Source organism: Stegostoma tigrinum, chromosome 25, assembly GCF_030684315.1.
Source record: "Stegostoma tigrinum isolate sSteTig4 chromosome 25, sSteTig4.hap1, whole genome shotgun sequence".
Lineage (NCBI taxonomy): Eukaryota > Metazoa > Chordata > Chondrichthyes > Orectolobiformes > Stegostomatidae > Stegostoma > Stegostoma tigrinum.
In genome coordinates this window covers 38,132,315-38,158,179 of record NC_081378.1, presented here as the reverse complement: position 1 = coordinate 38,158,179, position 25,865 = coordinate 38,132,315, and the positions used below count along the sequence as shown (strand labels likewise).

At 38.7% G+C, this 25,865-nt stretch overlaps 1 protein-coding gene across 1 annotated transcript in view; it reads left to right on the top strand.

Moving 5' to 3' along the window:
• Window positions 1-5,668: 5,668 nt before the first annotated feature.
• The window catches only part of LOC125463427 (mucin-2-like), a 92,061-nt gene continuing 71,864 nt past the window's right edge, over window positions 5,669-25,865 (top strand). The window contains exons 1-8 of the mRNA XM_048554688.2: window positions 5,669-5,780; window positions 10,589-10,642; window positions 11,855-11,932; window positions 12,055-12,283; window positions 14,570-14,687; window positions 17,164-17,254; window positions 21,040-21,134; window positions 22,318-22,498. Of these exons, the coding sequence (XP_048410645.2) occupies window positions 5,732-5,780; window positions 10,589-10,642; window positions 11,855-11,932; window positions 12,055-12,283; window positions 14,570-14,687; window positions 17,164-17,254; window positions 21,040-21,134; window positions 22,318-22,498 (895 nt within the window). The 5' untranslated portion in view covers window positions 5,669-5,731. The remainder of the gene's footprint in view (window positions 5,781-10,588; window positions 10,643-11,854; window positions 11,933-12,054; window positions 12,284-14,569; window positions 14,688-17,163; window positions 17,255-21,039; window positions 21,135-22,317; window positions 22,499-25,865) is intronic.

Genomic DNA, 25,865 nt, shown 5'->3' with positions numbered 1-25,865 from the left:
GAATGCATTGCCAGTGGAGATGGTAGAGGCGGGTACGATAGCGTCATTTAAGATGTATCTAGACAAATATATGAATGGGCAGGGAGCAGAGGGATACCGATCCTTGGAAAATAGGTGACAGGTTAAGATAGAGGATCTGGATCAGCGCAGGCTTGGAGAGCTGAAAGGCTTGTTCAGGTGCTGTACTTTTCTTTGTTCTTTTGTTCTTTATCTGCCATGTCCTTTTCCTTTAAGAAGGGCAACAAAGATAATCCAGGAAACTACAGGCCAGTAAGCCTAAAGCCAGTCGTAGGGAAATTATTGGAGAAGATTCTGAGGGATAGAATTTACTCACACTTGGAAAAAAGAATGGAAATATTAGCAATGACAGCACGGGTTTTATGGGGAAGGTCATGTCTCACAAACTTAACTGAGTTTTTTGAGGAATAGACAAAGAATGATTGATGAGGGCTGGATGGTAGACGCTGTCAATTCATGCATGGAGCTAGAGGAAATGCTTGAGGTCCTTTATCAAAGTATTCATAAAGGACATCGACCATTTCCTCCAGCTCCATGCATCAATTCCATCCTTTTTCCTAAGTGGACCTAACATTTCTGTAGCTACCCTGTTGCTTCTTATATATAAAACATAGAACATATGTATGAAATGCCTTGAGCTTTTCCTTAATCCTGTATGCCAATGTCATTTCATGCCCCTTGTTTGAGTTCTTTCCTGCTATCTTTGTATTTTTCCAGGGCTGGGTCCATTTCAGCTTCCTAAACTGTACCTAAGCCACCTTTTTCTTTTTAACTAGGCTCTTAATCTCTTCTGTCATCCATGGTTTTCAAATATTGCCATCTTTATCCTTCATTTTCATCTGAAATTGCTGGTCCTCAAGTCTAATCAATCGGCATTTCAAAGATTCCCAAATGCCAGATGTGGATTCACCATCAACCCTGCCACCCACAATCTATATTCCCGGTTGCTACATAAAATTGTGGTAGTCTTCCCACAATTTAATACTTTCACTGGGACTACTTTTGACCTTATGCATTAGCAATCTAAATTTATATTATGGTCACTGTTTCCAAATTGCTTCCCCACCAAAACTTCGATCACCTGTTTAGGCTCATTCCATAATATAAGCTCTAACATGGTCCCATCCCTATTTGCACTATTCACAAATTGTTTAATATGGTTTAATTAACAAATTGCATCCACTCCCCCCTCCTCATCCAAGGCAAGTTGCAGGTAGCCTGCTCCATGATCTTTGATAGTAACAATAGTCTTTTGAGTGAGCCTGATAATAAACCAAACATTTGTGTGGGTATGCCACACCATCACTGTCCTCATTCATGTCCTTTGCAAAAGAGCCCACCCTCTGAATAATTGACATATGCAATCTTTTCCCTCTGCCCTCCCTGTACTCCACACTTGCCCAATGACTTTAAGCCTGACTGTTTGCCAGAGCATTCATGATCACTCTAATGGTTTCTAGCATCAGGTACTGGTGAGGACGTTAATCTGTACTCAGCCCTACTTGTCAGCAGTTGCTGCCTCCAACAATGTGCTGCCTTACAGTGCAAGAAATAGGAAGATTTTTAGTGAGTGTGGTGTAATATCCTTGACTGATATACTTAAAACAGTTGGTGCAAGATATTGGCTACAAGTAAGGAGCTTTAAATTGACATAACAGTGTGAAGGTGAGGTAAGACGATGAAATGTGAGGTATAAATTGTAGTCAATAAAGGTAGTTGGTAGTTGCATGATGGAGCTGCTAAATAGAACAGTATGAGAGGCTGCAGTGAGTGGTACGATTATGCATGTGAAGATGCATTCACTAACCATGCCCAGGTCAATAAATGTCTGTGCCATTGCGTTCATATTCTAAGCATACTACAGAGGGAAAGTCATTGACCTGAGCTATTACCTTTTCTTGTCTCTACACAGATACTGCTGTACCTGTTGAATAGTTTAACATTTCCTATTTGTTTTCAGATTTCTAGTATTCACAGAATGTTGTGTCAGTACACAGAGTGCACTTGAGCTTTAAGTAAAGAATGTTTGCCTTTTACCAAATGCCTCACTGCTTGGGCATGCAGCCATAAGACCATAAGACATAGGAGCAGAAATTAGGACATTTGGTCCAATGAGTCTGTTCCGCCATTCAATCATCACTAATGAGTTTCTCAACCCCATTCTTCTGCTTTCTCCCCTTAACCCTTGATCCCCATTCTCCTTATCACCATTCCAAATGGGCTTCCCTTTACTGTAAGGCTCTGCCTTCGGGCCCCAGTCTCTCCTACCAATGGGAACATCTTCCCAATGTCCACTCTTTCTGGGTGTTCAATATCCTGTAAGTTTCAATTAGATCTCCCCACATCCTTTTTAACTCCATTGAGTTTACACCCAGAGTCCTTAAATGTTGCTCATATATTAAACCTCTTATTGCTGGGCTCATTCTTGTGAAACTCCTCTGGACCTGCGCCAGGGCCATTACATCCTTCCTGGGGTTTGGGGCCCAAAATTGCTCACAATACTCTAAAATTGGCCTGACCAGAACTATTTAAAGCCTCAGAACTACATTCCCTCTTTTATATTCCAGTCCTCTCGAAATAAACGCCAAATAAAGTTAAACGCAAATAAAAGCTATTTAATATATTCAATGTTGGGCTGCAAGCTACCGTCATCAAACTTTGGAGACTGCATGAAATTTTCATGATTTCTGCATTACTTTGAGTGGTTGTGGGTTAGTCTTGTATTGTCATCCTTAGAATTGAGGGACTGTACAATTCAGCCCTTTGATGTCAATTAAATAGCTTCTTAAAAAATATTTTCTTGGCACTTGAAGACAATCAAGAATGTTCCAGAAAACCACATGACATAACTAATCCAACCTAACCTTTAACTATATTCTTCAATTTCAGATGACCTTTCCCCACAGGAAATTCTCTAGAATCTATTTGATGGACCAGAATTAATTCCCGTTTTAATGTGTTCCAAAGGTTGAAGACATTTGTGGAAACAGGATATTTAATGACATCTACCCAAAATATTGGCTTTTACATTTTATATTAGTGTTCCTGTCCATATTAGGAACTGACATTACTTTGATATACAAAAACCAAAAGAACTGCAGATGCTGTAAATCAGAAACGAAAGCAGGAGTTGCTGGAAAAGATCAGTCGATCTGGCAGCACCTGTGAAGTGAAATCAGAGTTAATGTTTTGGGTCCAGTGACACGTCCTCAGTTCTTTATAGTAAAATTTATCCTTTCTATCAAAATAAAAACTTCAAGCAAAGTTGTTTTATTTTGTACATCCTTGATAAAAAATCTTAAGTCTGGATGTCTTTTTGATCAATACTTTAATTCTTGTGGAGTGTTGGATTAAAACCATGCACAATCTTGAAATGCAGCCCTCTCAAATTCTATTTTACATTCATCCACTGAAGTGGCTGGTTCTAGCAGAATTAGGTTTATTGTCATTTCTGGTGAGTTACTATCTTTAACGGCTTCGGGTTGTGAGGTGAAAATACCCTTGCCAAGATTTTAATGCTTAGGCAGTTTAGTACAACTCACGCTATTTCAGAACTAGATTCAAATATAGGTGTTTTGGTGAGGCCAGGGAAATATGGCTAATTTTCTTCTGCAACAGACATGAATGAAATAAGATGGGTTTATTTTGACAATTTGATTGTTTCATGTTCACAATTACAAGTCTCACCTTCTTATTCCTGATTTATTTAATTACCAGATTTAAAATTCCCCTTCTACCATGAAGGAATTTTACCTCATGTCTTCAAATGCAATTGTTCCGGCCTTTGGATTATTTAACTAGACACACATCCTTGTGTACACATCATATGCTTTTATAATGCTGTTGACAAGTTTATTAAAAATATGCAAATTGGCTGTCATTGCAAAGACATGACAGCAATGTAAAATTCTATAGTGAGATCTTATCACTTGCAAGACAGAACATAATTCTACATTACTGCCCCCTACTGCTCATGAATTCATGCCTTTTTCTTGTCTGTGTCAATTTTCTTCAATTTTTTCTCAGTCAAAACTAGTAACTGAATAGCTGCAAAGAAGTGACAGAACATCCATCAGTTTAAATATACAGCTCCGGGACCCAAGGAATTCAGGAGCAGACAAGACATTTGTTCTCCATGTGTTTGAAACAGACTCATTACTTTAAATGATACAAATGCATGAATAATTAAGCAAGGCTAAATTCAGACTTCTCACGAAATAAAAACCGAAAGATTGTGGATGCTGTAAATCAGAGACAAAAACAAAGTTGCTGGAAAGGCTCAGCAGGTCTGGCAGCATCTGTGAAGGAAAAACAGAGTTAACATTTCGGGTCCGGTGACCCTGCCAGAATTGCTGAGATTTTCCAGCAACTTTGTTTTTGTTTCAGACTTCTCACTAATTTGGTGAGCATGGTATTATTGGAAAGGAGGGAAAGAGAGCGGAACACAGACAGACTGGTATGGATGTTCATTTTAGGGAAGAATAAGGGCCAAAGAAACCATTTAAGATTGTATCAGAAAGACTGTTGGAACCAGTAATAGTTGAAGCAGAACCTGTTGAAAAGGGCAGGTGTGCTGGATGAGACCTAAGACTTGTTTCAGGCAAAGGAAGAAGAAATATTCTGGACGAAAAATGCATAAATCTGGCTCTGCTGCAATAATGAATAACAGTTTAAGTTTAAAGCTTAATGATACAATGTAGTTTGCCTACTTAGTGAGCATATGTAAGTATTAGTTGGATCCTGAAAATAATAGCTTTTTTTTCTCAAGTGTGTTATTTTGCCATTTTGGCCATCACCAATGACATGTAATTACCTTAAACTGCCTGAAGTTGTCTACAAGAAATTAAATGGTAACTTAACTGTTCAAAATTACTCCAGTGCAGCAGTGAAATATTTGAGAAACCTTGATTGTATTTCCATTTTAAGATAAATCTTTTAGCATGAATGGACTCACTTCTCTTCCTCCCCTACCATCTATCAGATATTTCTACTGAGTTCTGGCAGTGATAATGTGTCATTCTTAAAAGACTCAAAGCCTTTATTTGACTGTTTAATTCATTCTGACTTCCTTAATATAATTTTATACAATCTTAACCTACAAATACAAGGATGAAACACTTTAAATGGCTTAATGACTTGAAAATTGTGTTGGTTCAGAAAAGATTTTTGTAACTCCCTCCAGGTGCTTAAGTCAGCTTTTTTTGACAATTTATGTAAAAAGATAGTATAACCAGGGCAATACATTCCTTGGCTATTGTTACTGATTCTACTCAATGTTTGATGCTGAACAATGCTCTTACTTAGCATTTTTAAAAATTTGGACTATGTTATTCTTACCTAAGTAGAACAAAACAACATATCTTACATTGTCTTTAAGACACATAATGAATACAAAAAATGCTGCTTTCAGGTAGATAATTCATGATGACTAATATTGAAATTTTGCACCAAAATAATAGAAAATAAATGCAAAGAAATTTGGAACATTTAACTTTAGAAGTTGATAAGAAAATTAATTTTACACCTTCTATAAAAAATCTGCCTATTACAATTGGAAAAATTTTAATTACTGAATACAATTATTCATTTTCATTTCCTCATTCCATTGGGTATCCAGGAACTGATCTGCAATATAAAAATGAGGAGCTTGAGTAGTCAGCACCTCGTCAACTAGAATGACATTGCCTTATTAGTTTTACAACAAACTAACACAATGCAACACACTGTTTTAATAGCAATCTGGGCTCTCGCCCTCTTTCAAGGTAAGACTTTCCAGGTATTTCAACTATAATGCGTGTTTTGTGAATGCGAATTGGCTGTCATACAATTTATGAATAGTGGATGCTGTTTGGATAATGCAAACTTTCTGCTGTACAGTACAGCGATTTTCTACAGCGCTTTCCCTATAATGTGATTTTCTATGGTGATTTTCTGTAGTGCGATTTCCTATAGCAGGACGTTGCGCGAGAACACAACAATTGTGTTATTGGAGAATTACCTGTACTAGATATTTTTGTACACTTAGATAAAATGGAACACAATCAGTATCAACAGCTAAGGAGCAAAGCTTGATAGTTTTACAATATTTGCTTGTTTCAGGGTGTATATGTACAAAATAAACTCATTGAATCATTGTGTATGGGAATGCATGTCACGCAAAGGTCTTAATTTACTCATTAATTTCTTTCATTATTTACTGATAAATTGTTGATGCGTATATAGAAATATGTTTCCAGACAGCAATTGAAAACCTGTAGTTCTGTTGGCATAGTACTCACCCTTTATACTTCTCATGCTTACCTTGAGCAGTTACCTAAATTGGGCAAACAGTGATTAACACCCGCATTTGACAAAGGTACTAATTACAGAAATAACACATAACTTCTACAGGTGCAGAATCATGCTCACAGATCTAGTAGCTTCAATTAGCTGTTTAAGTCTAGTTGACATGCATTTACCTTGCTGATCCATTTGCCTTAATTCTTTCACAGATTTCAGCTACCCGGGTCAGGCAGCTCCGTTGCCTTAAGTTCTATCTCTTTCTAATGTTGCGAACCTTTGCACCTGTTACCAGCCATTTTTTCCAATATGTTGAGCTCCCACAGATCTCAAGCTGCGAGATGAGGGATGCACCTGAACACCCGTCTTAAATGCTTTTACACTGGCTTTGCCTTTGGGAGGATGCATTTTTTTTGTACCCATGAAATTATAAGCAAAGACTGAAATTTTCTGATTACACTATCCATTGTCTATTGCAGACAAAATATAACAGCTGCAGTGTGCACATTAAGTTTGCACGCTGTGGCAGTAACTAATTTACTATTTCAGTCAATAAAAGAGAAATCATTTACTTAAGATAACAAAAATGAAGCTTATATTATAATTCAAAGTAATTGAATCTTCAAGTTTAAGTATAATTTCCCTTCTTACATTATGATTCAGTTTTAATTAACTTAAACTGCCGTAAGTTCTTAGATGTCATAGCTGTTTTTACAGCTTGTTAACAATAAATTTAATGAACTTTTATTGCCAAAAGACGTTTCTAAATGTTAATTCCTGAAATTCACTATTGAATTTTCTTCTAAGTCTTGCAGAATTGATAAAGACCAGACGAAATGTATTGAGTTTAAACACAGCTTTAGAAAAACAAGTTTGTTGAAATGTCATATGTACACCTCACCACACAAAAATTAAATTAATTTGTTTTTTTAACACTGTTTGGACAATTTTGTTGAAAAGAAATGACATTTAAAAAATATGTTCTGTTTGTCAGTTTAAGAGTAGGAATTTTTTGCTTTCCTTTGTTTTTTGACGAAACGCATTTTGTTTACTTTTAACCCTTTGAAAACTTTGCATGCACGGAGTAATGTGGGCGGGTCAGAATTTAAACGTTAGATATGTTTGCGTTATTGCTATGTGACTGCACAATAGTAAACAAGTACAACAATACCATAGCTCTTAGAGTCAACTGGTGGGAAACCAGATTCGAGAAACAGAAAGTAGATCAAATCTGCTTCCAATTGTTGCATTTATATAAAGAACAATTCTCTAATTTCCTGCTATCAATAAATTTAAAATCAATTTTAACCAGCTATAGTGAGCAATCAATGATCCCAAGAGTAAATAGAATGTTGTTAATTAATGAGTTAGTTGCATTAGCAAACTAACCCAGTACTGCAATGTACTTTTCTTTATTTTTTCATGGGATGTGGGATCACAAGCAAAGCCAATATTTGTTCCTCATGCTGAATTACTCTTTAACTGAGTGCATTGCTGTGGCTATTTCTGACAGCGGTTAAGAATTACCCTCATTCTGTGGGTCTGCACTGTTCTGTAAACCAGCCCTGATCAGGAAGGTAGATTTCTTACCATAAAGAACATTGGTGAACCGGGTGGGTTTTATACCAGTAATAGTGTCATCATGACCTAAACTTATAACTCTAGTTATACTAATTGGTTTGAATTCCAACAGCTATTTTGAATTTATACTCCACTTTCTGCTATGGCTGGATTTGAACCTATGTTTTCATAGCATTAGCTTGGGAATTTAGATTACTAGTCCGGTAGAATTATCAGTAAGCACTGACCTTCAATTTAACATCAGGATGTTGATACAAGTGCAAATAAAACAATAATTCCAGATCTAATGAAATGTTGTTTCTTTCTCTTTTTTTTTCCGTTTCCTTTCTTCTTTTCTGTCATTGTGAAATGTTATTTCTGAGAAACGAGAGTAGGTTTGTTTCCTGGCCTTACAGTTTTACTTTTACCACATTGAAAATGGTATTTTGAAAACTGGAAAAATGAGTTGGATAAGAGATAACAGGAACTGCAGATGCTGGAGAATCTGAGATAAAAAGATGTAGAGCTGGATGAACACAGCAGGCCCAGCAGCATCTTAGGAGCACAAAAGCTGATGTTTTGGGCCTAGACCCTTCATCAGAAATGGTGGGGGGAAGGGGGCTTTGAAATAAATAGGGAGGGACAGGGAGGCCAATCGAAGATGGATAGAGGAAAAGATTGGTGGAGAGGAGACAGACAGGTCAAAGAGGCGGGTCTGGAGCCAGTAAAGGTGAGTGTAGGTAGGGAGGAGATATCATATCCCAAAACCAGCCCAGCTCATACCTGCCTCCCTAACCTGTTCCTCCTCTCACCTATCCCCTCCTCCCACTTCAAGCCGCACCTCCATTTCCTACTTATTAACCTCATCCTGCCCCCTTGACATGTCTGTGCTCACTGACCTATCTCCTCCCTATCTACCCACCTACACTCATCTTTACTGGCTCCAACCCCACCTCTTTGACCTGTCTGTGTCCTCCCTGCCTATCTTCTCCTCTATCCATCTTCGATTGGCCTCCCCCTCTCTCCCTATTTATTTCAGAACCCCCTTCCCCTCCCCCATTTCTGATGAAGGGTCTAGGCCCAAAACATCAGCTTTCCTGCTCCTAAGATGCTGCTTGGCCTGCTGTGTTCATCCAGTTCTACACCTTGTTATAACGAGTTGAATAGTTACTTTGACCATCCCTTTCTCCATGAAGTGAAGTGTCAAGCTTCCAATTTACCCATTTGATGTTTCAAACTCATCATGTTGAGATTTCAGCATTCTGATCAGCACTACTATTGCTGTTTAATGGAAGTCCTACCTCATAACTAAAACATTTTTGGTAGGAATTCTGTGTTACTTGTTGCACCAAGAGTATTTGATCAAAAGTCCTTGCAATGCTAATGTACATTCTGTGAGCGTTGTGGACCACCTGTAGGGTTAATATTGTGTTTAACAATAAATAATGTATGTTAATTGGACTTGTAATGGAAGAAAAGTTTGGAATCACAACATCAGCAGACTGCTGGAATCTATAAGGGCAAGTTAGGGCAATTAATCTCTCTTTTGTTCAACCTGCTATGAAACAAGCAGACGCGACAAGTCATATCTTCTGATAACTACTAGAACGTACCCATTCAAAGAACTTACAGAAGCTTTAAAGCATTATATCTTGGAGATCCTGAGAGCTTATATGGTCTAAGAAACTGGGTGCCATTGTTGTCTCCAAACTGACCTCAAAGTCTGAAGACCTGTGGTCATCACATCTATGTTAGATTCACTAACAAATTGAAAACTCTGTGTCATAAAATATGGCAGCAAATGTTTCTGATGCCATTATTTGCTCCAGTGGTATGGCATTGTATTGAGTTCTTAGAATGTGTTGGCATTCAGGAATCTATCTCTGGCGCTCCAAGTCGGTATTCAGCATCTCAATGTGAGTATGATACTCATCCCGATTCAAAACTGGGCTGAAACTGATCCTTTCTTTTCAAGCCAAGATTCCTTGGAAACTTCTTAGCACAGCGCTGGGTTTTTAGTCTCTGGAACCAAAGAGAGTCTAACTTAGCTGCTGTGCATAAAGATTCTCTGGGCGCTTTCTTGATACTAGCATTTAAGGCCCACAAGTAGCCCATTAGCAGCCAATGTAGGCCATCAACTTGCTACTGGCCAGTTTGCCTGCCTACTAACAGGCAAGAAAAATGGCTGATTTGCTGATGGGAAACTTGAGTAGCCTGCTGGCCATATTGACAAGAGGGAGCCTCAATTTGCACAAATCTGTGGACAGGACAGGAGTCAAGGGGCATTATCTGAAAGCCAACTCTTGTCCCAGCTTTCAATTTCCCTGAACATCTCTCCCTGCAATCCTCACACCATGAGAAACTAAAGAAAACCACTTAGATATTTCTGTTGAGTTCCCTGAAAAATAGGCCTTAATCAACAGTCATTAAGTTCCAAAACTTCCAGCATTTGATTGGCTTATGATTCGTCAAGAAGCTGACTGGGCAGCACTTAATAATCTGATTGGCTCAGAATCTGTTGAATTTATGAGGTGGTGGAATTGATGAGTTAGATATCATTGAACATGCCTGTTCCTAGTCTTGGCCTACACGTTGAAAATCATTACTGTTAAATTTATGCCAAAATGGTTAAATTACAAAAAAGAAAAATAAAGTCTTGACTTACATTCTAAATGAGTAGATTTGCCTTGTTTGTTTCAATAAGCAAAAAACGATCTCTTTTCTATCCCAGGTCATGTTGCTGCCAGCACATGGGCTAACCAAGACTATGCTGAATCCACATTTGGTAAGTTTACATTAAAAAGCAGTATGAACATTTCTATGATATTCTACCTACAACTGATGCAAAAGGATAGGTATAACATTTATTAATAAAGTTTGGAAAGGTTATTAACACTATCATAAACTGATGACATTTTTCTTAAATTTGTCAGTTGGCCACTGACTCTAAAGAATGATTGAGCCTAATTTGCCTGTTTTATAAAAACCATAATTATGATAGTTCGAAGTTCTGTTTTTGACTCTTTAATTTATGAGTTTGAATTAAAATTGAAAATATACATTCTTCTGTCTAAATTTCTTTATGGCCTGGTTCTTTTTTATTTCTATACACCCCTCCGCTATGACATTCTCCCACAATGTTTTATGTTTTATGAAGCCAAAACAAAATGAAATAGCAATACTACAAATCTGTTAAATTATAAATTATAATGTCCCCAAAGTCCAGAATATTTGGGACCAAGACATTTTTTGAATTGTGGAACTTCCTCAAATAAAGAATAATATCCGCATGTCTAACTAGAAGTGTGTAAACCAGATATAGCCATGTGCTTTAGACATAAATAATGACAAAATATTATAAAGTGCTGATAAAATATGTTTAATTCACTAAAAAAAGGTCAGGAAACCCTGGACTTGCTTAAATGCATTGCATCAAATGAATTGGATACAGTGAATGATGTGTAACATGCGTGGGTGTGAACAGTGATTATAGTTTAAGAAAATGCAGCATGAGGCTACAGGATCCAGAATTAATATATCAATAAGCCCAGTCAGGAGAAAGCAGAGTAACGATAAACATTCAATGTTAAAAAGCTGAGAACAAAGTCTTTTCACAGAAAGATTGCCATTGTGCTAACAATATGAAAGCTTTTGAATTTAGATTTCAATTCCTATTTAATTATTCAAAATTTCTTCTTCCATCATCCATTCTCTGTCTGTCTGTCTCTCTCTCTCTTTCTGTCATTTCATGATTCATTGCAGCACTGCAAGTGGCAAGTCTGAGATTTGCAGATACTATCCAAAAAACTTTGTGTAATCATGTTTTCTGGATTTCAGATTTCTGGATTGGAGAAGTTACGGTGCATAATATTTGCAGGTTATTTCATTGTAGTTAGTTGTTTTTAAGGAAAGTTGGTTATAAGAATCTAAAAGTGATACTTTAAAAATAAATTCCATGATTAATGCAATCAGATTTAAATTTATAATTTTGCACTAGACCTGAACCAGGCCGTTCTTACCCAAGTCTTTCATAAGCGATCTTTGGATGATTCTCTCCAATCACCAGTGAATCATCGTGAGTATATTATCTTGGATATGCTTTATTCGCCAAATGTTTTTAAGTGCAAAATGACATTGAACCTACTAAAGCAAAAAGCCTCAGTTTTTGTAATTTAGGGAAATGTTGTTTTATTCCAGACACCTGCAACACATGGGGAGGAGGAGCATTGAAGACATTTGACAACCAACTTTTCTTTTTTAAATCCACCTGTGACCTTTTCATGAGCAGATCATGCAAAGGCCAAGTTGACCAATATGAGGTGAAAATCCGCAGAGGGCCAGATGGAAACCTGGAACATATATTCATCAAAATTGAAATGACCACGATTGTTCTGGCAAATGGAACAGTTTGGGTTAAAGACCAGATGTAAGTTCATTTCTGAAGGATAATTCCTTAGGTTATAACTACAAGTCTTCAAGAGAACTATTACTTGTTGTATATTTTCAGTTGTTACCCTGCTTGCATCTAACCTGCTAATATATTTAGTGGAATTTAACTTTAAAATGACAGTAATGTTGTTGCAAAGAGATCAAAAAGCTGAATGAAGTAAGGAATAATATACCATTTCCTCTGTCAATAAAAAAAACATTAACTAATCAGTAAATTCTTTAAAAACTTCAAAACATGTTGCTACAAAATTGGTAACTAAAATCACTACTCAATGGAACAGTTGCTTACTTCAAATACTCCAGTATGTCTGCCAAACATGATTTCCTTTTCCTTTAATAAATCCTCTCTGACCTTGTGTAATCCTCTTGTTATTTTATATTCGGTCCTTTTATCATATCCTTTATTGTATACTCAACACTATTCCTGTTACTGATGTTAGGCTAATCCATCTATTATTCTCAGTTTTCTCCCTCCCTCCCTCCCTCCCTCATTTTTCTTTTGAATATTATTGATAGACTTGTCACCCTCCAATCTGTAGGGACTGTTTCAGATCCTACAGAATTTTGGAAGTTGACAAAATGTTTTCCATGCCACCTCCTTTAGTATCCTGCGAGGTAGATTTTTGGGCTGTGGGGTTTTATTGGTCTTCAGTCCCATTATTTAAAAAATTATTTCTATTTGTTAGTGTGTTTTATTTTACCCATCTTAAGATTATTTGAAGATGTCATAACATCATAGAGTTTTACAGCACAGAGAGAGGTATTTCAGCCCATTGTTTTTGTACTGCTCACCAAACATCTTTGTACTCTAGTTCCACTTTCCAGCTCTTGATCAAAGGCCTTGTACGTTAACGTGCTTAAATTGGTCATCTAAATACTTTTTAAATGTTATAGTTGCTGCCTCAGCTAGCCTTTCAGGCAGTGGGTTGCAAATATCTATCACTGTCTGGATGAAAAAAATACTTCTTCAAATACCTCCTTATCCACCTCCCCTTTACTTTAAATCTATGCCCCTGGTATTGATCCTTCTACCAAGGGGAAATGTTTCTTCCTATTTACTCTGTGTATGCCCCTCATCATTTTCGCCATCTCTGATCAGCCATCTCTGTTCTAAGGTAAACAACCCCACCCCATCTAATTTCTCCTCATAGCTGAATTGCTCCAGCCCAGTCAACATCCTGGTGATTCTCTTCTGCAATCTCTCTGTCAAGTGCAATCACATTTATCCCATTGTGCGATGGACAGTACTCCAGCTGTGGTCAGAATAACATCTATCATTGTCCTATTATTTTTAGACTTCTCTGAAATTTGTGTGCAAATCTACCCTTTTGTCTCTCCTGACTGTTTAGGATTCCATGGTACATTCCTGACAATCATCACCCCATTTTGATATATATATTCTAAATTGGTTAAGTCATTTCAGTCACTTCATACTGACTTTCCCCTGTTGCATCAGGAATGAGAGACGATTTTGGAAATCCACAGTGTATGGAACAGTCCTCCCTTATTATTTTACTTTGGGGTGGGCTATTAATGACAAAAAGATGGACTTGCCATTCAATTAAGGATGGAATGTGGGCTCTTGTAACTGTAGGACTAAACAAAAGCCATCCAACTTGAGAGGAATAACAAACTGCAAAGGAAGATAAATGAGGAAGAAGGATAAGTTCCCTCTTTCCAACATTTTTAAAGTTGAACCACAAAAATGTTTTTGCAGCTAGTGTCAGTGATGAGTGTTAGGGGGCTGATCGGTAACACCTGGGCAGGCAAAGATGCCCTCTGGGCCTACCTGGAGCACTGGCCACCTGGCCCACTGCCTGAAGAATGCTACAAGACACCTAAACTAGCCAGTTTGTCTGCTGGAAGTTAACTGGAAAATCACTTGGGCCTCCTTTAATTGGCCCAAAGTAGCCTGAATGAGCTGTGTCGGCTACCTGGACCAGGCTATTTTCACCTCCTGGTCATGTTCACTCCCAGCCAAGACAGACGTTTCAAAATTCAGTTTTTGGTCTCAGCCATGCAATTTAGAGAGACTGGTAGCAGATCGAGTTTAGAACAGATAAAGATGGCATTTTTATTTAAACTGCCTTCATATTGTCCAAGTGGGATTTGAGATTGTGTTTGAATAATTTGCTTAGCAACATAACTGCCGTATCTCCAGGCACAGGATGAATGTATAAATTATGGTGGATCAACACATAGATTTATGCAATGTTACACAAAATGACATTTTTACTATTTATTTACCATATAACTACGATAGGCGAACTTTGCCATATGATGACAAGATGGTCAATATCCGCAGCAATGGGGTTAGCATCAGAATTGCAAACAAGAAGCATTCTGTATCCTTGATTTGGAACAGGAAAGATGCATTGTCGGTGAGATTTTCTTTTAACTGTAATGCCTGTATTTATTTTAATTTTTCATGCTGGAAATCAAGTATGTAATGATGCATGCTATTGCTTGATTCTATTTTAACAATCCAATCATAAACAGAGCATCCCCACCCTTGACATCCTTTCCTTCACTTGTACAGTGACCCAGGAGTTTCTGAGAGATTGAAGCTTGTTTATCTCTCCTTTGTCATGACAAACAAGAGGTTAACCTTCATATCTTTGCTCACAACACCCAGATCTACATTTCTACAATTCTCCTGACATCTCTACAGCTTTTAATTTTCAATCTGTTCACTTGAATGTCTTACTTGGATGAGATGCCATTGCAATCAGTTATTAAAAAATTATCCCTGCTGGTCCCTGTGCAAAATGATAGCTACCAATATCTTGTTTCCTAAACTTTTATCCTGAGTTGGTGATTGGTCTTGACCTACTCACTATGGAAGAAAGTAAATATGTTCTATAGAGCAGTAAATGTTTATGGGACTGCTGACGTCAGCACTGATGCATTTCCCACCAACTTTTCCAATGGCAGGCTGCAACCATTGGGAATAAGCTATTGCTGGTAAATTACAAAAGAAAATACAGGATTTTGTTCTCAGGCAGTTGCTGACTGACTCAAAATCACAAATTGCTGGAAAAAACTAAGCAGGTCTAGCAGCATCAGTGGAGAGAAAGCAGAGTTAATGTTTCAAGCCCAGTGACCCTTCTTCAGAATGGAGATAGGCTTGAATGGGTGAGGCTGGGAGCAGAGAAATTGATGTGACCACATTGACAGTTCTCAATGGTTGAGTGCCGTAAAAGAGCAGACGGAGGGGGTCCAGACGGAATGTTGGCAGCGAGTAAAGACATCTGTGGGATGGGGACAGGACTCATGTCTAAAGAACTGGGCAGAGAGGTGGAAGCAGTGGAAGAAAAGTTCGACATATGTCATGCCTGAAATACATTAAGATGGGTACGCAGATGGATAAAACTGAGATCTTTGCTGAACACAGAACATTCAGCATCAGGGAATGGAAGTCAGAAGGGAAAGTAAATACTTGATAGGAGGTGAGGTTGGAGAGGGGATGAAGTATGAGGAAAGGTGAAGGGATAATGGTTCCAGAAGGAAGTGGATATCTCTGAGTTGTTGCATCTTATATTCCGTAATATTTGAAATGAAGAGAGAAAGATTCTTGTTAGAACGTTGAATGAACCAAAAGACAGAGTGGAACTGAGAGGGCAGCTCTGAACCAACGTGAAGTGATGCTGTTAGAGGGAAAGGTTGGGAGCGTGTATGTGTTGGCACATAGCAATGAGTGTGGATCTTAGGATGCAGCCGCCTGTGGAGCATTGTATATCATGAAGATACTAAACACAAAGGATGAAATGTGAGTTAGAATCCACATGGGTAAGTCTGAGCCAAAGGTAGTCACTGAGAAATATGATGTGGCTGTGGATGTGAGTTTATGCAAATACCTTGTCAAATACCAGAAGTGGCAATGAAAGTAACGATGGGGAACAAGAGAAAAAGGTAGAACAGAAATCCTGTCAGGCACAGGAGCAGAGCTTTTTCAAGGAGTGTGTGCTTGAAAGAAATGCGTCAGTGAGTTAAATGCTGAACAAAATAAAGTCAAAGGACAATGAATGCTGGAAATAGGAAACAAAAACAGAAATTGCTGGAGAAAATCAGTAGGTCTGGCAGCATCTGTGGAGAGAAAGCAAAGTTAATGTTTTGAGTCCAGTGACCTTTCTTCAGTATGCAGTTGCTGGCTGATATTTGGTGCCAGGGGATCTTCAAACCAGTTAGATTGAAAGGTAAAAACCTCTCCAGCTGGCTAGCACTTCAGATCACACATACCCCAGGCTCTTTCCATACTATCTTATGACCACTTGTACCTTCCACCTGCCACTCATCCGTCTCTGCCATGCCATGCCATGCTCCTTGACTTGTGCCCCTGGTCCATCATGTCCTTCACATGCCAGGCTGCAGAACACATTCATCCACTATGAACAATAGAGAAGCAATTAACCCTATAGTGACAGGCATATGTGTAAAAAATAACTTTTAAAAAGTCATCAATGCATAACTTTCCATTAAGTTAAATAAAAAAAACCTTCTTACTTTGGCCAGATATGATGTAATCACGCCATTCAAAGATTCAATATGTAATGAGGCTAAATTATTTTACCATTCTCCCATTTTCTTTTTCTGTTTGTTGATGTCTCTAAGAAATATATCTGCAATAATAGCTGGTGTCAATTTATTATGATTTAATTACTTAATTACAAAATAGTTCAAGTGTAATAATTGGATGATGTTTGAAATGAAAAGCTATGAAAATGACCAAGAGAAACCAAGTTAATATTAGATTAATTATTGGTGATGTAGTTTGAGGATAAATTTTAAAAATATTATTATGAAACAGTGAAAACGTCAATGTGCTTATTTCAAATATTGCCTCCATTTCTTTAAAAGCTAAAACTCCATCCTAGATACAGTGGAAATGTTTGTGGACTTTGTGGACAATTTGAAAAGAAAGGGAAAAGCATTCCCCCAGCAAAAGCCGGTGAGAATGAGCTTTTAATTTTATATAAACTTTCATTTTCCTACTCTTTTAAAATTATTTTCTAATACCTAAGGTACAGAATGCATATGTTGTCATTGCCATGTAACTTTATGATCACCTCTCCCAATTGGTTACCAACTTCCTGAGGTGGGGCTTCTTCAAGAGTGGGACAGAATTCTCACCTCGACGTGAATAAACGTCTGTGGGGCTGCCAACATCGACAGGGGCTTATTCCTGGTCAACCCTTCTGGTGGCAGGGTGCAACCATTGTAAAAAAATACTGTTTTTGGTGAATTAAAGAAGCAAAAAGCTCAGTAGAAATATGTAGTCTCAGTGATAGTGAAGGTTTATAACTGAACTATGTACAGAATAGCATGCTGAAGTTATTGATGCTGAAGAGCAACGGACTCACTGAAGAAGCACAACAGACTGTCAGAGAGATGACACTGAGCATAAAAGATAAGTTAAAGGTGTTCAACACAGGAGAGAGGAAAACCCTGGAAAAACTCAAGAAGGATAGGAACATTGTAATCTTACCAGTGGACAAAGGGCACATGACTGTAATCCATCTACTCATCCCAAGAATTTGGCAACATGATCAAGGACACCAGGATAGTAGAGGACGAAATAATAATATCCTTTGATGTATCAGCACTATTTATATCCACGTCCGTTGATCTAGCCAAAGAGACACAAAAATTGCCACACTACTGGACAAATCAAGTAGGCAGGCAACCTAGGATGCCAACAACATCAATAAGGACACTGCCATAAAATTACTAGATCTGTGCTTCACAACCCACATCAACTTCAACGACAGCATATATGAACAAATCAATGGAACACCAATGGGATCCCCAATATCAGGACTGATTGCAGAAGCAGTAATGCAAAGATTAGAATGGACAGTGCTCCCCACTATACAACCCAAACTTTGGTTCCATTATGTAGATGATTATTTGTTATTGTTAAACACACAAATCCAGAAGAAACCCACTGACACATAAACAACACCCTTACTGGGGTAAAATTCATGAAAGAATAAGAAAACAACAACTGACTACCCTTCCTGGATGTAAAGGCAAAGACAGTGGGGAACTGCAAACCAGTGTATAAGGAAAGACCATGCATATGGACCAGATACTCAATTCCACCCAACACCCACAAATGGAGCTGCATCAGGACATTGTTTAAATGAGCTACAACACATTGCAGCAACCTGGAACAACGCAAAGCAGAACAGGAACACTTCATATGGAGTCTTAAAGGAAAGAAAAGCACAATCTGCCATTACCTCCGAGACAGACCACAACAGGAAGACTCAACATAGCCAGACACACTAATCCCCTTACTGGACATCAGAGAAATTTCAGAGATGACTACTAGACTACTCAGACCCCTCACCCACAAACCAACAACCACCATACAACAGCTACTGATGAACGTAAAGGACCCCATACCCAGAACCACCAAAACAGGGGTAATATACAGAATACCACATAAGGACTGTGAGAAACATGACATAGGCCAAACCAGAAGAAAAGTGACAATACAGATACATGAACACCAACTAGTCACCAAGAGTCACAACCAATTCTCACTTGTCTCACTACACGCTGATAATGAGGGACACAAATTCGACTGGAACAACGCATCGATAATTGCACAAGCCAAACAGAGACAAGCCAGGGAATTCCTGGAGTCCTGGTATTCCAACTGGAACTCCATAACAAACGCATTGAACTTGACTTTGTGTACAAACCCCTGAGGAACACAACCGGAAGTGGTACCAAACAGCCCAACAAACTGAGGCACATAAATAATAAGTGGGACGGAACACCGAGGCTTCACTTGAGGCACACTGACAATGTTACCTAGCAAGGCGGCAAAACATTTGCAACCAAACCCATTGGCTCATTGTGAATGTCTACAGCCTCATCCACAGCCCAAAAATATAGCAAGTTGCCATTTAAAAATAGTACAACTTCTATCACCTGGTGTGGTATTCGCATATTAAATACCGCCTCCCTCATCTAATTAGACAAGCCCCACCCACTTCTTATTCTAATCATCTGGCACTGTGATTGCTGTCATACTCCACACCAAGCAGGAGAGGCTGATCGATTAACATTTACACTTGTGGAAGAAAGAAATGTCACTCGTTATCACCGGTGGGCTCTTCCTGAACCTCTTGGGAAATCCACCAACTTCCCTGTCTGCCAGAGGGACTCATGTTGCTTGAATTAAATTGCCCCAAGTGTTTCCACATGTGGGGAAGAGTAAAATTAAAATCTTTAAACAGCAAGATGAATCAAGACTTGTCATATACAGTACCAAATGAAAATAGCCTAAACGAACTTAAGACCAAGCCAGGTAAAGGCATGAAGGCGCAACGTGATGTTGACCTGGTGAGCAATAGTTAAATTTTCCTGCAAAGTGATTTTGTGTCTTGAGTGTTTCTAAAATCTTTGGGTGCAAATATAAATTGTATCTGATCTTTAAATGATACAATATTGGCTTGATGGTAGTAGGCAAAGTGGGTGGAGATAGTGGATTGTTGTTTGGATGAAGGCCTGAAAGTTCAGGCATTGCAAGGATGAGCCTTGGGTTCACTACGTTTTGTCATTTATAGGAAGGATTTAGATGAGAACATAGGGGGCATGGTTAATAAGTTTGCAGATGACTCCAAAGTTGGTGTTATAGTGGACAGTAAAGAAGATTATCATAGAATTATATAATCCCTACAGTGTGGAAACAGGCCCTTCAGCCCAACAAATCTATACTGACCTTCAGAGCATCCCAACCAGGCTCATCCCCCTCTAACCCACCTAATCTACACATCCCTGAACACTAAGGGTGATTTAGCATGAGCAATCCGCATAGCCTGCACATCTTTGGACAGTGGGAGGAAACTGGAGCACCCGGAGGAAACCACACAGACATGGGGAGAATGTGCAAACTCAACACTGCCAGTCGCCTGAGGGTTGAATCAAACACAGGCCCCTGGTGCTGTGAGGCAGCAGTGCTAACCACTGAGCCACCGTGCCGCCCATTGTAAGAATACAATGAGATGTTGATCAGCTGGGCTAACGGGCCATGGTGTGGTAGATGGAATTTAAATCAGACAAATGTGAAGTGTTGCACTTTGATAAGAGAAACCAGGGCAGAACTTGCAAAGTTAATGGCAGAGCTCTGGGGAGTGTTGTCAAAAAGAGAGACTTGGAGATGCAGATACATAGTTCCTTGAAAGTGGCATCATAGGTAGCAGGGTGGTAAAGATGGCATTGGCACCCTTGACTTCATTGGTCAGAACATTGAATATAAGTTGAGAATTGACTTTATGGAGATGTATAAAATCATGAGAGGCATAGGTATGGTTAATAACAAAAATCTTTTCCCCAAGGTAAGGGAGTCTAAAACTAGAGGGCGTGGACTAAGCTGAGAGGGAAAAGAATTAAGAGTGATGTGAGGGACAACTTTTTCACATAGAGGATAGTATGCATACAGAATAAACTGCCAGAGAAAGTGGTGGAAGCTGGTCCAATTATAACGTTTAAAAGGCATTTGGACAGGTGACTGAATGGGAAAGGTTTAGTGGGATATGGAGCCAAACACAGGCAAATGGGACCAGTTCAGTTTAGCAAACCTGGTCAACATGGATGAGTTGAACTAAAAGGCATGTTTCTGTGCTGTATAACTCTGATTTTAAATTCAAGTTCACTGAATGATCAGTTACATATGTATTAATTTATTGTAAAAACATGGAATGTCACCTTTTCCTTTAGTTCCAGTTGATGCTTTTACAATCCGTCAGCACGCTGTTTCAAGTGATACCTGTTCCATCACGATACCCGAAGATGGAAATTGTCAAAATTCTGAAGTAAGTTATTTATTTTCAGGGAATAGTGAATTATTGCAAATACAAATGAATTCACTGCAACTTAATCCCGACCATTGTATTTATCCATTCTTATACATAAATGCTTTATTTTTATGGGATTGTGGGACAGAAGTTGAATAGATAATAACAAATGAAATATATTCCTAGAGTTGAAGAACTATGATTGATGCTTTTTGTGTAAGAAATAAGAGTAGCAGTGAGCCATTCAGCCCATTGATCCTCCTACACTCTTCCACATTTCCATGACTGAATTGTATATCAACTCTATTTTCTCATAATATTCTGAATTCTTTGGCTTTCAAGAATAGATAATCAATCTAAGCCTTGATAATATTTAATGATGGAGGACTACAGCTTCCTAGAATAGAGACCAAAAATTCATAAATCTGCATGGTTAGATTTCTCATCACCTCATTGCTGCATGACCTAATTTGTTATCTGCAGTATTTTAATATCATCAGCCAGGACCCAGGGTCTCTTAGAACATGCCTTCTCAAGGCTTCCTAAAAAAGTACATTTCAATGAGATCAGCGCTCATCCTCCTAAATTCCAGAGAATATGAGATCATACTACTCAGTATCTCATCTCTGGAATTAACCTGATGCACCTCTATTGCATTCTTCAAAGGTAGTTGTAGACTTCTTTAGGTAAGGACATCAAAATGGCAGACAATATTTCAAATCTGGTCTCACCTGCACAATTGAGGCAATAATTGTAAAATTGACAATGCAGAATAACCACAGTGTATATAATCATCATAATTTTTATTTCCATCAAAGGCATTAGAATGGGCAGTTGCTGCACAATGTCACTTTGTATCAAGTGTATCCCAAATTTTCTACCAGCATTGAAATTGTATCTGGTCTGTGGCCACTTTTGAAAATTGAACTGAAAATATTAGTAATCAGTTCTATGCTGAACTTTTCTTTCCCTTTTATATAAACAGACTTCTGAGTATGAGTATAAATGTTTTTAAATCCTGACTAAATGCATATACCTCTCTTTTGGAAAACTTGAAATCACTTGGTGACTATTTTTAGACCTGATTCAAAGGGTGTATTTGCTTACATAAGTTTAATTAACATAATAACTGTTGGTTTCCTTGTTTAAAAACAGAATGATGGACTTGCATTTTGTAATTTAGTCTATTTCTTTTTGTCAGAGGTGCCTACAGGCCTTCTCACAATATTTTTCCAGTTGCAACAATTTTGGTGCCTATTTCAACATTTGTACAAGGGATGCCTGCTCTTCAAATAATGACCAGGCCCACTGTGATAGTTTAACAGAATTTGCACGACTGTGTCCAGTGAGGGAAAGTGGTTGGAGGAGTGCTGAACAATGTGGTATGTTTTCCTGTATTTTTAAAAAATGTAACAACAGTTCAAGGTGCAATTAATTTCATTTTTAGACAGAACAATGGTATTAATTTAAAGACAAAGTGCTGCATATGTGGATAATTTGAAATAAAAGCATTGAATAAAGGAAATACTCAGCAACTCAGGCACTTAAGGAGACACACAAAAATCAGCTAAATAACAACGTTACAGACTATGTTGGAGAGTTTCTCTCCATGAGCTTCAGTGAGTAATCTCACGCTATTCTCTACAGATTTCCAAATTAGCTCAGCACTATGCCTCTATGTGCCATGCCTCTTTGAGGCAGTGATGACAATGATCGATATGGGTAGAGCAGTGGATGTTGTTTACATAGGTTTTAGTAAGGCTCTCAACAAGGTCCCTCATGGTAGGCTCTTTGAGAAGTTTAGTGGGATTCAAGGTGACTTAGCCATTTGAATTCAGAATTGACTTGCTCATAGAAGACAGAGGGTAACGGTGGAAAGGTGTTTTACTGGCTGGAGATCCGTGACTAGTGATGTTCCATAGGGAGCTGTGCTGTGACCTCTGCTGTTTGTGATTTATATAAATGACTTGGATGAAATCATAGATGGATGAGTTAGTAATATTGCAGATGACACAATGATCTGGGGAGTTGTGGATAGTGTATCAGGTTATCAAAGGACACAGCAGGATATGATTCAGTTGCAGATATGGGCTGAGAAATGGCAGATGGTGTTTAATCTGGGCAAGTGTGAGGTTTTTCACTTTGGGAGATCAAATGTTAAGGGAAAAAGTTCAGTTAATGGCAGGACCCCTATCAGCATTGCTATACAGAGTGATCTTAGGGTTCTAGTCCATAGCTCCCTGAAAATGGCCACACAAGTAGATAGCATGGTAATGAAGGCGGATGACATGCTTGCGTTTATTGGTTGGGGCATTGGGTAAAAGAGCCAGAAAGCGATGTTGCAGCTTTATAAAAGTTTTGTCAGATGCACTTAAGGTATTGCATTCAATTCTGGTCACCACACTACAGGAAGGATGTGGAGGCTTTGGAGACGGTGCAGAAGGCATTTACCAGTGTGCTGCCTGCATTAGAGGTTATGAACTATAAGGAGAGGCTGGACAGGCTTAGGTTGTTTTCTCTGCAACTGTAGAGTTTGAGGGGAGACCTGACCAAATTTTTTTTTAAGATTATGATTGGCAAAGATAGAGTTGATTGTCAGAATCTTTCCCCTGGAGTTGAAATGTCTAATACTAGATGGCATGCATTTTAGAGGGAGAATGCTTAAAGGAGATGTGAGAGGGAAGTCTCCTACACAGACTGGTTGGAGTCTGCAATATGTTGCAGAGGGTAACGGTGAAGGCAGATATATTTAGGGGTGTTTAAGGTGTTTTTAGAAAAGCAAATGAATAAGCATGGCATGGAGGGATATGGGCCATTGGCAGGCAGAATGTATTAGTTTAATTTAGCGTCATGTTCGGCACAATGTTGAGGGCTGAATGGTCTGTTGCTGTGTTGTACTGTTCTATATTTTATGTTCTTATGTACCCTGCTGCACTATCCAGTATGCAGCAATGGCTGATATACTTGCTGGTACTAGGGCATCCCATGATTGCTGGTGCCACTGACATTTTTAAAGCCTAGCTGAGCACAACCTCGAGAGCAATGGGAGCTAGATGTCAGTTGCAGTGCCTGCAGTCAGAGGAAAGTTTAAAAAAAACTTCTGAGAACACATAGGTGGCCTCGCTGACTCTTCATTGCAAATACAAGTTCACACTCATTAATGCTTTGTATTTATACATCATCATCTGCCTGATCAATAATCATTGTAACTGCAACTACAAGAACCAAGCTACACAGGTTCCCTGTCCTTAGTATCCTCTCATCTTAAAATTTGGTCTTAGTGTACTCTTTCCTAAAACCCACAGTGGAGAATTACATTATCTTATTGTTCAATGTGAGTACATCACATACTGGAAAGCCTTTAAACTATTGACAACATGCACTTTTATTCAACAACAGCAAAAGTTGAGGTGATGGCCTGATGGTACTATTGCTGGACTGTTAATGCAGAAATCCAGGTAATGTTCTAGGGGAGAGATAATGGGAACTGCAGATGCTGGAGATTCCAAGATAATAAAATGTGAGGCTGGATGAACACAGCAGGCCAAGCAGCATCTCAGGAGCACAAAAGCTGACGTTTCGGGCCTAGACCCTTCATCAGAGAGGGGGATGGGGGGAGGGAACTGGAATAAATAGGGAGAGAGGGGGAGGCGGACCGAAGATGGAGAGCAAAGAAGATAGGTGGAGAGGGTGTAGGTGGGGAGGTAGGGAGGGGATAGGTCAGTCCAGGGAAGACGGTGTTCTAGGGGACCTGGGTTCAAAACCCATTGTGGCAGATGGTGCAATTTGAATTCAACAAAAATCTAAAGATGACCATAAAACAGTTATCAGTTGTTGGAAAAAACCATCCAGTTTTCCAATGTCCTTTGGGGAAAGAAATTGCCATCCAGACTTGGTCTGGCCTATAAGTGACTGCAGACCCAAAGCAATGTGTTTGACTCTTAACTGCCCTCTGGACAATTAGGGATGGCAATAAATGCTGCCTAGCCAGTGATGCTCACTTACAATAAGTGAATAAAAAGAAGCTTAAGCTAAAACCAATCAAAGCAAAGCTGCATTTGTTTCTGGGAACATATAGGAATTGCTTACCTTTCAAGCAGCATAAATTTATAGTTAATGAGTATCACTGCACCCAGCTCATGTCTAATGAAACCCAGTTTCAGTTAAGCCCTAGCTGGCTTGTTGTATCTAATGCTGCACTGCTGTTACATGTTGAAGGTGCTGTTCCCTTTGCTTAGTGTCTTTGTCATTCTTTTTCAAAGACCACTCCTGTTTTCCAAGCTTTTCAGTGGAGCACAGCATACTGAGATAATGCAGCATTCACTACCTGGACTGTACTCCAACATCCCTGCAGGCAGATCTAAGAAGTGGAACATCATCAACAGCAGGGCTATCATCTTCTCTGTGATGGCCCTACTTGAAGAATTATATCTACACTTGACCTCAGCCAGTGTGTTGTGTAACAGGGTCTTCAGACCTGGTTGCTGAGGGCAGCTCTTTCCTGCCTAAGCCCTTGGAGTAGAGCAGGAACTTGGGATTCGTCAAGGATGGTTCTGTATGACAGGACCTGGTGCAGGCTTTTAAGATGTGGTACTGGTGATCACAAGTGACTTTCACATTGATGGAATAAAATGATTTTCTATTGATGAACTCAGCTGCATTACTGTATTGCCCTCTCAATGTGATGTAATTACAGTATGGGGAAACCAGAAATGTTGTCAAAGTTGAGTTCCCAAGCTGCATCACTTA